Here is a 14,421-nt window from a genome sequence, read left to right as displayed (position 1 = left end):
CAATACAGCTAATTCAAGTTTTAAGAGTGACTTTAGTTCTTGGACATAGAAAAGGTTTTAAGTGCTGGAGACTAAAGTCTAATACACACTTCTAAGCCAGGCATCCTTAAATTGCAGGACTCCCACAAAATGGTATCAAGCTTCTTCAATCTTATTCAATAATGCTAAAGTATCAATCAGGATACAAATTGCTTGAACTGCTTCAATTGCTTGTTCAAAAGTGACTGTGCCCATTCCTCTGCTCTTGCCATCTTTGTCTTCTTTAATATCTGCCCGCTTTACAGTTCCAGCTATGCTGAACACTTCCTTTAGCTTCTTCCAACCAACTTTGAAGTCAAGCTTAACATAAAATTATATGAAGTTACACACCTAATAAACCCTTCTCCCCATTTATAAATACAAAGAAATCTTTTCTAAACTCTCAAAACTATGAACAGCTATAATTCTTGTTAAACAGTATATCAATAATATTCAAATAAAAACATCTTAAGTTGTTTAAAATCGGTTAAGCTACACCTATGTTGTTCCTTATCCTTAATTTTTTTAAATTCCCAAAACAGTCTCTCAACTATTCTATCTTGTTTTGTACATTTGAAACTTGTATATCTATTTTTACTGAAATTCAGATTTTGAAAATTGTTATCACCGACTTTCAAAAGCTTAGAACAAATGACAAACCAACTGCAACATGCACATTCACAAATATCAAATATCAAAGCTAAAGAAACTCACCAATATAAACAAAAATCACATAAAGTAAATAATTTCAAGAACTGCTAATGTTTATAAATTCCACAGTTCTTTTTTTTTAAAAAGTCTAAATATTTATTTACACTCTAATCTTACATAGAGAGACTTAAATTGGGTTTAAATTTATAATTTGTTTGGCTTACTTTAATTAAAAATAAGCAAAATGTTCTATAAACCTATAACCCATTCATCTAATTAAATAATCTCATAATTAGAACTGAATATCTGAATAACAAAACTTTAAACTAAAGCTTAAACTTACATTAGCAACAAAAATTGTGGAACCAAGTCTACCAGCCTGCAAATTACTGATAACCTCAGGAGGAATGTTTGGATTATTGAGAATGGAAGGTGGTAAATTCATCAACCCCGATCCCAAATCGGGTACATGTCCTCCTGGAAATGATCCTCCTGTTCGTTGTAATGCCCTACGAGCATTTTCTCCATCAGGATCCTATAACACACATTGAACATTAAATGCCACTAGGTACATCAGTAAGACTATATAATTAAAACAACAACTTCAAATTCTATAGTAGCTATCCCATCTCACTCAAATTATTGGCCCTCTTGAAGAGTAAGCTTTTTTCTCATCCAGAGAATTCAGTCCCATAAAAACCTGTGGACAGACAAAAGATTACAGTCTCCAGGGATGTCAATTAAATACCTCTTTCCAATCACTAAAGTCACTTAAGAACTTGAAATTAGTTTAATTTTGCCCTTGTACTACTGTACAAGTATATGGCACACACACATAAATACGTATAACTCGAAGAGGAACAAAATACTTACTGTAACTCTTTTCTTTCCAAAATGCAGTAATGGTGAATTGTCACCACTGGATGACCAAAGCAATGCCAAATTGAGACTAATTAAAAGCTTTTCAACCACAGAACAGATTGCTATAAAACCCAGGAATACTGGGGTAGAGAGGAACTATGATAATGTATAAATTTCATTCCTGAACAAAATACAATTATCCACCTTCCAACTTTCCTTCCTCAACATGATTATGATCTAAAATAGGGGCAGGGAAGGGGACAAAGAAAAGCTGTGTCCAAATGAAGAATGATACTAAACATTGCTTTTATTTTTAGTTCATTAACTTTATAAGAGAAATATTCTATTTTTAAACAAAACAAAAAAGGTAAGTTTAAACGTACTTCTCACTCATCTCACTAGGCAGAATGCAAAAAATAAAAAAATCACATAAACACATTAACAGACTATCACCTACAATACTAAATGATTATGATCTATGTAATCATCAACTCTACTCTGTTGGCCTGCCTGGAAATACTAATAAAAGGAAAGTTTGGTGACTTCAATAAATTCTCTAAGAAGGCTGGGAGACTAGAAAGTGAGAAAGTGAATGCAAGAATAAAAGTATTCTGGCTTCCAATATATTTCTTCATCATGAATAAAAAGAAATACACAAGTAAAAAAATAAATCTTTAGAAGAATGCTATAAAACTTTTAAGTTAATAAATAATAAAACCTTCAGACCTAAGGTTTCAAAAACTTGCACAAATACAAAATTTAGGATAGGGGTATCTTATGCAGGAAGGAAAAGGACACAGCAGAACAGGTTTCGTGAACTATTAAAATAGGTTGTTTGTTCTTATCTTAACATTAATAAAGCATATTACTATGCTTTGATTTGTCTACTCTATATATGACATATATATAAACATATATAATACATAACACATATATAAAATACAATGAATATAACACAAATTACCTACTGTATAACAGTTTTTATTCTTTTCCCCTTGGATGTCAGCCTGCCAGTCACTGCCTGGTATTGCTATCAGAGAGCCTATAATAAGTTTATAACTGCTACTAACTCTCATTTAATTAAATGAAAAAGTGCAATTCTAATATTTGTAAAGGAACATTGGAAATCAACTTTTCCTAGTTCTCAGTACTGACCCCAGTCATCCATTTATAAATCAGATATTCCTAGGAAAGAGACCTTTAGGGATATTAATCCAAAAAAGTTAATTGAAAAAACAGCTCATCATTTAGCAAGGCAAAACACAACCATTTTTTCTTTTAAAAAAACTTAAAAATGGAAGCATTCTATATCAGCTTGGATCACATGACTCTATTTTTGGGTCTCTGAAATATTACTGAGGATCAACAATGTGCTCAAACTTAAAAAAACATAAATGATATGGACCTGGCCTTTAGTATCCAATGAACTTTTTCCGATTAAACATAAAAACACTGAGAATCTATAATACTTGTCTCTCAAAGAATAAGAAACATCATAAAACAACAAATCATAATCCTCAAAATAATAATTTCCCATAAGGGTGGTTATTCTACAAATGCCACTCTTATGGGAAATTATTTAGGATATCAACACATTTCTGAACACTAGTACCAGCTTCCACATAAAACCCACTAAATAAATGGCTGTCACAGGCCAATAAAAGTCTAAACTTTCTCTATCAATTCTCTGCTTCTGAGTCAAAAAAAAAAAAAAAAACAACAACAAAAAACAACCAAAAAAAGAACCACCACTCAAATAGGATTAGAGGAATTCAGAAGCTGACTTGAGTAAAGGGATTTGAGATACTTGTATTTGTTGTCAGCATAGCCTTTCATTTTAAGCTATAGTAAGTAGTCCCTGCTTATCCATGGTTTTGCTTTCCTTGGCTTCAGTTACCCAAGGTCAACTAAGGTCTGAAAATATTAAATGGAAAATTCCAGAAATAAACAATTCATAAGTTTAAAACTGCATGCTGTTCTGAGTAGTGTAATGAAATCTCGTGCTGTCTCACACAGTCCCTAGGATGTGAATCATCCCTTTGTCCAGTATATCCACACTGCATAGGTGGCCCATCCATTAGTCACTTAGCTACCTCAGTTATCAGATGGACTATCATGGTTATCATAATGTTTGTGTTCAAGTAACCCTTATTTTACTTAACAATGGCCCCAAAGAATATGCCAAAGAGAAGTCGAGAAATCTTACAGTGCTTCCTTTAAGTGAAAAGGTATGTATGTATAGGAAAAAACATAGTATATATAAGTTCTATACTATCCAAGGTTTCAGGAATCCACTGGAGGGTCTTGAAATGTACCTCCTGCGGATAAGGGGAAACTACTGCAATATTATCTCATACTCAGGAAAAGGAGAACAAAGACCAGTAACATTCCCACCTTGGGCAGGAATAATAACAATCATAATTATTACTGCTAACAGTTATTACGTAGTTAACTATTTTGAGCACTATGCTAAGTGCTTTACATAATACCACAATTATAAGAAATAGCTAACATTTATTAAATGTTATATATCTTAACTCTTTGAGTCCTTATGACACTATCAGGTTCTAGTATTATTCCCATTCTACTGATAAGAAAACAAAGAAATAGAGAGGTTAAGTAATTCACTGAGTCACACAGATTCCTTTATGCCACAGCCTGAATTCTTTACCATATATCTCATTTAATCCTCATAAACAACCTATTAGGTAAGTATTATCTGCAGAACTATTTTAATTACTAAGGTTTAGAGAATAAGTAACATGCCTACTTAGAGCTAGAAAGTGACAGAGCTGGGACCAAATCATTCCTATACTAAATTGCATTGTAAGGGACAGTACTGTACTATTACCAATGATTAACATCCGCCCTTATGGAGACTCTTCAGAGTCCCAAAGTTAAATCTCTCTATTCTTTTTTAAAAGAGACTTTAGGAAGGATATACACATAACTGATCTGTGAGCAAACTATTGAGATTAACAATATCAAGCTAAATGACAACTAAATGAAAATGACAACTATTCAAGCTAATCATGTCCAAGGTCAACTGTACCTAATTGTAAATAGTTTTTAAGTATCTTCTGATTATTCTTTTAACAACATATTTATATTGCAACTATTCCATACAAAGGGAATATCTATCTCCATTTTAGGGGTTTCCAAGTTTCAGTTATAAATTTTGCTAAAAGACCTGTAACTTTTCTTAAATTCTAATCTGGCACAGTTTCAGGTTAATTTTATTAAAAGTGAATATCAATTCTATTCAAATCCATAAGTATTTGCATTATTAAGCAAACTTTTATTATCAGAATAAACTACAAGAATACCTACTATATTTCTATATTTAAACAACACAATCTAACAATTGAAAATGTATATACTAATAAGGTCAGTACCTAAAATATGTCATCTTTAAATTTTCTGGGTCCTGAAATTTTTTTAAATCATATACCTCTGCTTATAATAACTTGGAACAAATCAAATACATAGAATAACTGTTTATGGGCACATAGATTTTCCTGTACAAGCAAAACTATCATCAAAATATAATGCTTTAATTAGCATCTAAGCTTTAAAAACTGTTGTAGACAAATACATTACCAAAGATGAAAATCCAAAGAAAATAAGTCTTTATATTAAAACATTTAAATTATTCAATATAAGCAATCTTACCTCTTTAATATTCAGAGGTCTTCCACTAAGATCATATTTGTTCATAGTTTCTAATGCTTTCTTTACAAATTCTTCATCTTTGAATTCAACCACCCTTATTGGGGAAAAAAATTTATAGGACATTTTTATGTACTAAGGTTTTTTTTTTCCAATCTGAAGTTTAAATTTGACTTAAGAGATTTTAAAAAAACTTCTTACCCACAACCCTATATCCAGGTAGATTTGTCAATATATGCAAAAGAAAAAAGGTTTCAGATCAGTAGATGAAGTTTATGGTAGAATCTAACATTTAAGTTTAAAGCAATCAATAAGTCAATCTTTTTTGTCTTACACCTCAAGAACAGTCAAGTGACCACAAATTTTCTGTAAATTTTTAAATATATTTAAGACAGTTGGATCTAGCCTAACATGCTTGAAAGCACACTTTTACTTTTACTCTTCATTAACTTAAAACTAATGAATTTCATTGCATAAATGCAATCAAAAGTAATTGAAAGAAATAACTGACGGCTCCAATATACCTAGTCTTACAAAGTCACATATCTTTTCAAAAGATGTACTATGCACAAATAGTTTTTAATGTATATTTTTATTAAAATCAAAATAGGAATTATTAATCTCACTTTTAACAAAGTTCTTAGAGAAAACTGGCTGCACATAATTTAACAGCCAGTTCTAAGTAGGTGAAAAGTATCCTATTCTAAAGAAACAAATTTGTACTCTCCTTTTTTAAATGATTCTTTGTCATTATTACTCTTCAAAGCACCACTAAAGGTAATGACAAAGTTCTTATTTTTCATATAGTCAACTGGTTTTCACTAATATAATTAAACATTGTTAAGAGCTTTCCACTGTACTCTTCAGTATATTTTCTTGTTGCTAAAAATCAAAATTGACTGTCACCCAACTCCTTCTATATCAATTTATTCATCAATGTCATTCATACCAATTGGTCAGAGCACTGCTTCTTACGTAGTCCCATAGGCTAACAGAAAAAGTTTTTCAGTATAAATTTCAAACATACATTCTGAATTAACAACTTTAAGCTTATAGGCCTCTCAAAAAACTCTTAGGGAATATTATCAATTCGATGACTTTTAAATATCCTTGAAGACATCAAAACACAACAAAAAAAAAAAAATCCTACATTAAAATCTATTGGCTAAAAAGAAGCATTACCTTACAGCATTAGAAAAGTGAATGCCCTTTATGAGTATTTACAAAACCCAACCCTTCCAGGCAGCTAGCTTGATTTGTATAAGTGTCAGACTTGCTAGTATAAAGCCTCAAATCTTGCATAATAAAGTAAAACAAAATGAAACTTAAGTTTCCAAAAACTGGTACAAGTATTATACAAAAAGTAAACTGCTGAGGAACTTTTAAACCTCGAGCAGATTACTGCCCACAGCACTTACCCTTGATTTTCCTTCCGCATCCTTAAAGAGCTCCACGTATGTAACCTCACCAACTACATAAGACATACAAAAGGAAGATACCAAGAAACAATACATTTAAACACCAATATCTTGCTTTACTGCACACCTGTGCACAACTCTACAGAAAAGCACCTATTATTCACCAACAATCAAAACCAGACCAACATACCTCCTGTCAATGGCTATGTAAATTTAACTGATTTTCAGAAATGTACATCATCCACATTCTCTAGAAAAGCTAACAACCATATTAACCTAATTCATACTACAGATCATATTTTGGCCAGCATGATATAGTTGGTGAACAAATGTACATATACATACAAATGATCCCTTAGCCTATCATATTAAAAACATCAACATTAGCACTTTTCAAATAACTTTAGTCGCCTACACACAACAGCTGTTTTAAGGTGACTTCCTACCTGAATGTCTTCAATCATGTTTGCCATCAGTAAACTAAATTTACAAGTCATGCTTCACAGCAAGCCACACACTTTCTAAATAAAGTCAATGAATAAAACCAATCAAATAGTTGTCACCTTACAACAGATACACCAATGCAATTTTTTTTTAATTTATTAGAAGAGATCAGCCTCAAAGCCAAGTACATAGTTTGCAGGACTGTTGAAACTCAATTTTTCAAGAGATAACAAAACTAACTTTTACAAGATCAATTATGAAAATTAGTTTTCCCCAAAACCAACCATGTACATAAAATAAAGGTTTTCAGGTTATTCTGAAAACAAAACTGCAACAGCAGTAACGCAATTTTAATGTAGAACTGCAGAGACAGCATCATGGCATTCATGACAATGCAAACAAAATGAATTCCACAGCCAGATTCCAGGCTCCGCCAAGATAATAACAAAACAGCTTTTGGAAAAAAAATAATCAGACCTTATTATTCATACTTTAACAGCTAAATGTATTGCTTAACTAATACAACAGTCTTTTAAAAATCTATAAAAACTTCAACTAGACAAAGCAATCACTTTAACAAAATTCTTGGTGGCATGCATATGCTGGCTCGCTACTATCCCACTGAAATAACAAAAAAAAAAACAAAAAAAACAAAAATACTTCATTTATCCATACTACCTTGTAATGAAATTGTGTCAAGTGAAAGAAGAGGAAAAGATTAATGCATGTGTCAAGAAATAAACAAAAATCAATTTTTTTGAGTCTGTGTGGCTCAGAGGAATAAAAAAAATTTTGCTTAGTTCTTTCTCCCTTTCTACATGATTAGCAAACAGTGGGTTTATCAGAGATGGTTACCTTTTTCTCTCATTAGATCTTTAATAGCTTGCCATTTCATGTCATATGGAATGTTGCTAATGAAAACTCTGTTACGATTTGGACCTTTCTTTTCTCCAGTGCCAGAATTCTTGTCTTTTGAATAAGGATGAAATCTATTGGCCTTCTTATTTCCTGTAGATTTTTCTTTAAATTCTGATTTCTCTTCTTTCACTGATTCATCATTCTCCCTATGAATTAAAAACAACAAAAAGAAAACCTCAGTCATGCTTCTTATAATGAGTATATATTAAATATTTATCACTTCACAAAACTTTCCACTAAGTTAGATTTTGCAAAGCAACTGTAGAGTCATACTGCTGGCTTTGAAATTACCCAATGCTGTTTCAAAGCAAGCATGTGGGGATATTAACAAAATTTCTCATTTCACAATCCTTTTTTTCCATATTAAATAGTTGCAGCATCCAAACAATAATCCAGTTTTTCCCAAGATAATGCTTAATAAATGTTATTAGAACCTAACAAAAGGGAGAAATTGGTGATTTTATCCCTACAGTATGTAAAACTGCCAGCTTTAATACAGAACTCTAAAAAAACAAATTTACAAAACGATATCCTGAAAAAGTTCATCTCTTAAAGGTTAACAGTTTCTTCCCAGAACTTTTCTCCTCCATTGCTCAAAAACATGGTTAATGGGAGGAAGGGGTGGAGGAAAGAAGCAATACTTAAATGTAATGCAAACCAGAATTTTATAAATCTACATTTTAATGAGGCCCTAACTGGAAAATATTTAATTTATAAAACTGTAATCACAATGCAACTATATGATGCTATCTACCAACCATCTGTAGAATATAACACTGAAGTAAAATAAATCCTATAGATAAAAAGCTGAGTATTTTAAAAATGCAATTTACTTTTCAAAAGAAATCCTTTTTTTACAGAATAACAATAGATTTATTTTAAATCATTAATTACTCTAGTGAATTTTATACTACTTAATTAAAATTCTGATTTTAAAGCAAATTTTTACAAACATATACTAATTAAAATCTCTGGAAATGACATCCAGGAATCTAAATCTTTTAAAGCTTCCTGGATTACTCTACCAACCAACCAGGTTTCATAATGCAGGCTCTAAATTATCTTCTAAGCCAAGCAACTGTGGGAACCTACCTATACATGGCAGCACTCTACACACACATCATTTGCTAGTTGCTTATTCCATGATATACCGAACTTTTTAGACACTACTTTTCTGAGCAGGTAACAACACTACCATAAACATAGTGTATAAAACTCTATTTAAAAAAAACAAACTACCTGGGCTGGTATTAGCAGCATCTAGTATGGTGACTGCATATAACATGTGCTCAATAAATATTAATTCTTGAATGAGCAAACAGTCAATTGAGAACCCATACTCATCTGAATACAGATGGTACTTTTATTTGCCAGAAAAACTGATAAAATCAAGAGACTCTAGAGCCAAACTTGCTTTGCCACTTTTTCAGATCTTGAAAGGGACACATTCACTGTCAAACATCTTCCCTTATCATAAATGGCACAGCCTAGTAGTGATCATCCTACCTGTCCAACTCTAGCAAGTATCTATCTGTCTGAACAGAGCTGTACTTCTGTGAATGGCAGTAAGCAGCCAAAAGGCACAGAGGCCTTCTCTGGCTTCTGGGGACAGGAGATACAAGAACCCCTCTTTTTAATCCTCCGAAGAACCCATTTACATAGTAGGCTGAATTCAATTAATGGTTTTAAAATAACTAAGTCTCTATTCACGTGAACTGACATCTATATGGTCGCTAGCTAAATACCAATTCCCCTGCCTATTTTCCTCTTGCATGAAACCAATTTTGGAAATTGCACAAAGTTCTGAAGCACTCACTGTATTCCTCTATTCTTACATGGATGCTGTCAGCACAATCTGACAATTCCATTAAAAAGCAGTAATATCACCTATAAAACCATTGCCACTCTCAAGAAAATGAGAGTCCATCGCCCTCAAAAATGTCTTCATGCACCTTTGTAACCTTTCCCTACCACCTCTCCCCATCCCTTCCCTTGTCTCCAGGCAATGACTGACCTGCCTTCTGTTACTCGTCTGTTTTCTAAACTTTATATAAATTAAATCATACAATATTTTTTTTTAAGCAGTAGTATTATACAGGATACCCTCTTTAAAACATTTGCTCAACAGATGAACAGAGAGAGCAATTTCTTCAAGTTTTCCCCCATCAGCAGCATCTTAAAGATACAGCTGAATTGTTCATCTGTAATGTACAAATTAAGACTATCTATGGAAGGCACATCAGTTTAGTGGCTACAGGTATAGTGTGATTAAGAAACTAAGCTACAATTACTCAATATCTGAACTCTTTGTATGTCCAAATACGCTATGGAAGAGACAGTGAAAATATATGTGAAAACTCTTACAGAAATGATGCTACATAATGTCAAAATATTGGCACTATATCCAAAATTCCTTGTAATAATTTCCAAACTATTCATTTAGGCAAATCTTCCTCTTAATGTACTTGACATAAAAACTGTAACTATTCTAAATCACAAAAATGTTATCTACTCATAAAACTAAATTACGCCTACCCAAATTATAATATAAAATTCTGAAAAATACTGAACATCGAATAAGAAAAGTTTTAATATAGAAGGCATAATGCTAGTGTATGAGATGCAAAACTAAGCCCAGTTCCATTCTTTATTCCTAATATGATTAAAAAAAAAAACTACTACTCTACTTCAAACACTTCACCTTGCTCCATGGCTTAATATTTTATTCAAGTACCCTAATGTAACTCTCAATCTCCATATACTCCAAGGCGTTACTTAATCACACTTGAATAATGAAGAGTTATAACAATACTGCTATTTTTTCCCTCCGATTCATTTGAGAGCTAGTATACCATTTTGGCATAAAGAACAAGACTATACCTACAGAAACATCTTCAATTTCTTGTCACAAGATATGAACGCACCAACTAATCCTCTGTATATGAGTTTCATAATCATAAAAGTTCACATCTACACTTCTTAAAAATATTTATTGGGCCTTTATAAGCATAAGGCCTTGGGGATATAAAGATGAATAACATAATGGTCTCCATCCTTAATGACTATGGATTAACCTCAGAAAGTCATTTCAATCTTGATAACAAGAGGCACTGTGTTCGCTTCTAAGCAACATATATTTTAAGACAATATTTTGTAATTTTTATCATCTCAATAAATTCTTATTAAAATACATAGAAATCAACTCAAGTTTATATGTTGGGTTGTTAACTACTAAAGTTGGTTCACAGGGTAAAAAAAAGGTTGTTAGGCTGATACAGGTAAATGTCCCTAATAATTTGGAATGAGTGATCCATGCTGGACCATTACATGTTCTTATGGAAGAGGCGTATAAGAAATCCCTGAGAGTAAAGTGGCCTCTTCACTCAACTTCTAGGAAAAGATAGGAGAGAGATGAATTACAAGCAATATGGAAAGAATCTACATTTGTATTTACTTATAACATTTCTTAATTTCTTCACCTTATATTTTTCTTTTCCTCAGTAAGAAGTTAAAGGAATTCTTTTTCTACCTCTCTCTTCTGTCTGGCTAAACCACAATGAGACCTTAAAAGGGATCAGAGACTTTTAGATATGATGGAGGCTTAGATACCAGCTTTATCTGTACGGACACTATTAAACTGATCATATTCAAGAACAGTAAGGCTTCTCTCTGTAATTCAAGGCTGCATTTTTTGTTCAGGAGGAAAGGGTGGCAGGTAGTTTTTAAAAGCACATATTTAAAATTTATCATTTCACTGATTTTCATTCGCATTTATGATGCCAAATTCCTGAAAGCCCACATTATGGTAGGTAGAGTAGAAAGTGCATCACCCCACTTTGGTTCCTCAGTTACTGAGGCATGCCACTTTCCACCTAGGAACAAACTCCACTGAGGTGGAATCTCTTATAACTGCACCTCTATTTTGCCTAAAGATACTGCCTATCCTATTCAAACTCAGTTGAGAGCAAGTGTCATAACCAAGCAAGGGTAGCCACTTTGTCTGCAATCAAAGGTTACACAGAATGGTCAAAATTTATCACAGTTTCAAACATTTTTATACAAAAGTAAAAAACATTTCCGTTGTCTATTTTAGTGTGAGCAAATGTTCATTGCTTGCCACTCTGAGGCATAACTGAGAGAAGGAAAACAATGTTTTTCGTTAAATAACATCCTACTTTCAAGTTCAGATTTAAAGAGCTGGACATATGCAAATAAATGCCTGAATTCATATCCTCCCATAAAACAAAAACGAAGAAGAGCATAACATTTCTTTATGATAACTAGAAATTATTTTGTAGTCAACTAAATTCTTTATAGGGACTAATGACAACTAGAATCTTAAAGGTAGTGGATTTTCTTCAATTGAAAACAATTTACTTTACCATTATACCAAAATTAAGAACCTACCATCACACACTGAGGTTTGTTTGTTTTTAAGTAGCCTGCAGGGCTGACAAACATTTGGGAGTCGGGGAGAGGAAGGAAGCAAGGCACATTTTCTTTTTTAAAGTACCTCTTACTACTTCAAGGATTAACACAATGGTTTCGGTCTAACCGCACATTATTAAACTTCCTCTTGGTATGTATCAGTTCAGAAATGAACATACCTTAGAAAACAATAACAAAACACTGAACTTATAAACCTCAGAATGAGGCCGGGGAGTTGGGAGATATTCCTTTTAAAAACGTTCTCGGTTGTTAGGAGGACATGTCCGATGATGTCATCCTTAGATACTCCCTAGTGATGAACACTAACTACTGGCCTTTAAAAGGGGGACCATTTTCCAGCAAAGCGTGGCGGCCACCGAGCTTTGCTCAGAGGTTCTCCAACCAAAGTCGGAGAAGAGAGGGTGGCCCGTGGTCTCGGGCTAGAAATGGAGAGGGGGCGCCGGCCTCGTGGTCCGCACCACGGCTCCCCTGGCCCGAGGCGGGCGGGTAGGGCCTGGGAGCGTCCGGCTGCACCTGCTCCTCCCGGTGCCCACGGCCCGAGGGCAGTTATTTCCCCACCGAGGCCCAGCCTGGCCTCCGGCCCTACAGGCCGACTTCCCGCCCCCCACCTCGTCGCGACCCCAGAAAGAAAAGACAATACATTTTAACGCCATTGGAGCTGCTGCTGTGCTGAGGAGGCTGCCTCTCCGTCTCTGGCGGGTGCGGTTCTCGCCGTGGCTCGCCCGGCAGCTCTGCGGGCTGCTGATTCGGGCTGTCGTCGCCAGCGGCACCGGGCACCTCGGGCTTGTCGGCGTCCGCCATCCCGCCGCCACTGCCTCCGCGTCGGCCGCCTGCGCTGAGGGGCTCCGAGCGCGACAATGGCGGCGGCCGGGGAAGCGGTAACGGATCCCGATTTGAAAAGGCCCCGAGCGCTGTTGTCCGGATCTCGCGAGAACCAGTCGGGGCCCGGCGACTGGGAGATGGTGTGAGCCCGGGGTTGGGGGTGGGAGCGTTGGGAGGGGGAAGGGGAGGGATAGGGTGGCGGGTCAGGGCCGCCATTGCTGCAGTCTTGCTCCAGGGCGAGGAGCGCTTGACTTGTCCAGAATCCCCCAGTGGGGTCTTGTTCTGCCCACCAGCCGGCCTGTCGCTTGGCACTTAATGGGGTCTTCGCTTACAAAAGTTGGCTCTGGGTGTTAGAAACCTCTAAAGCTCTGAAACCCAGACTATTCAATTCATTCCATGTAGAAGCAGTTTAAATGAGAGAAGCACCCACCACTTTGCATCTTTAAAGACTTCTGCAAATCTTAGGCTCCCGTTAGAAATCCTTTGAATAATGCAAAGAAATCACTTGCCTCTTCAATGCCTAGGCACCCTGTGGACATTCAATAAATAGTTATTGATGACTGGTTGCAATTCACCAAACTGAAGGGCTTCGAATTTCTTTTGAGTTCCGGCTGTTCTCCATAATAAGGCTTTCCTTAGGACTCAGCTATCTGCTTATAAAGAGAAGAGTGAAGTTTTTTAATTCTCCAAGCAACAATCAATGGAGAGAATCTATAATTTTTATAAGAAATCTTCTACTAGATTGGCTAATAATGGACATTTTGGGTTTGGGTTATGTGTTTATTATATGCTGTTGGAAATTATATTTGAAGCAGTTATAGGCTCTCAAATTTAATTACCATATGGAGTTTTAAAATCTATAGTTATAGATTTTTCCCTTACATATGAAAAAGAAATCCATTAACTCCCAACTCTTGAGTACTATAATTTCACATTGAAATAACATTTATGAGCTGAAAAGTTCAAAGACCTTCAAAAGGTTTCTTTTCATAAAGATACAATCATGTATGGTTTCCATGCTTTGCAGAATATCACAAACATTAGTGGTAAAGTTGTTAGAAATACATTCAAGTATTACATAATTTCATCAATCCCCTCTGTTCTTTGATATTTCAATATGTAGATTTCTGCCCTTAAATATAAAACATTCAATCCTATGCTAGAAGAGTTG

General features: G+C 34.5%; 1 protein-coding gene across 6 annotated transcripts in view; it reads right to left on the bottom strand.

Moving 5' to 3' along the window:
- The window catches only part of MYEF2 (myelin expression factor 2), a 30,967-nt gene extending 17,626 nt beyond the window's left edge, over positions 1 to 13,341 (bottom strand). For 2 of the 6 annotated variants that reach the window (XM_039888210.1, XM_039888208.1), the window contains exons 1-7: positions 13,069 to 13,337; positions 7,917 to 8,125; positions 6,618 to 6,670; positions 5,401 to 5,408; positions 5,203 to 5,296; positions 1,013 to 1,204; positions 186 to 339 (exon numbers count right to left, since the gene is read on the bottom strand). In XM_039888210.1, coding sequence (XP_039744144.1) covers positions 186 to 339; positions 1,013 to 1,204; positions 5,203 to 5,296; positions 5,401 to 5,408; positions 6,618 to 6,670; positions 7,917 to 8,125; positions 13,069 to 13,229 — 871 coding nt within the window. In that variant the 5' untranslated portion in view covers positions 13,230 to 13,337. Of the gene's footprint in view, positions 1 to 185; positions 340 to 1,012; positions 1,205 to 5,202; positions 5,297 to 5,400; positions 5,409 to 6,617; positions 6,671 to 7,916; positions 8,126 to 13,068 lie in introns of all 6 variants that reach the window. The other 4 variants (XM_039888206.1, XM_039888205.1, XM_039888207.1 and 1 more) reach the window with 4 other exon arrangements.
- Between the last annotated feature and the right edge of the window lie 1,080 nt (positions 13,342 to 14,421).

The sequence above is a fragment of the Pteropus medius genome, unplaced genomic scaffold, assembly GCF_902729225.1.
Source record: "Pteropus medius unplaced genomic scaffold, Ma_sr-lr_union100, whole genome shotgun sequence".
NCBI lineage: Eukaryota > Metazoa > Chordata > Mammalia > Chiroptera > Pteropodidae > Pteropus > Pteropus medius.
The sequence above is the reverse complement of the archived record's forward strand: the minus strand, read 5'-3'. Positions and strand labels throughout refer to the sequence as shown.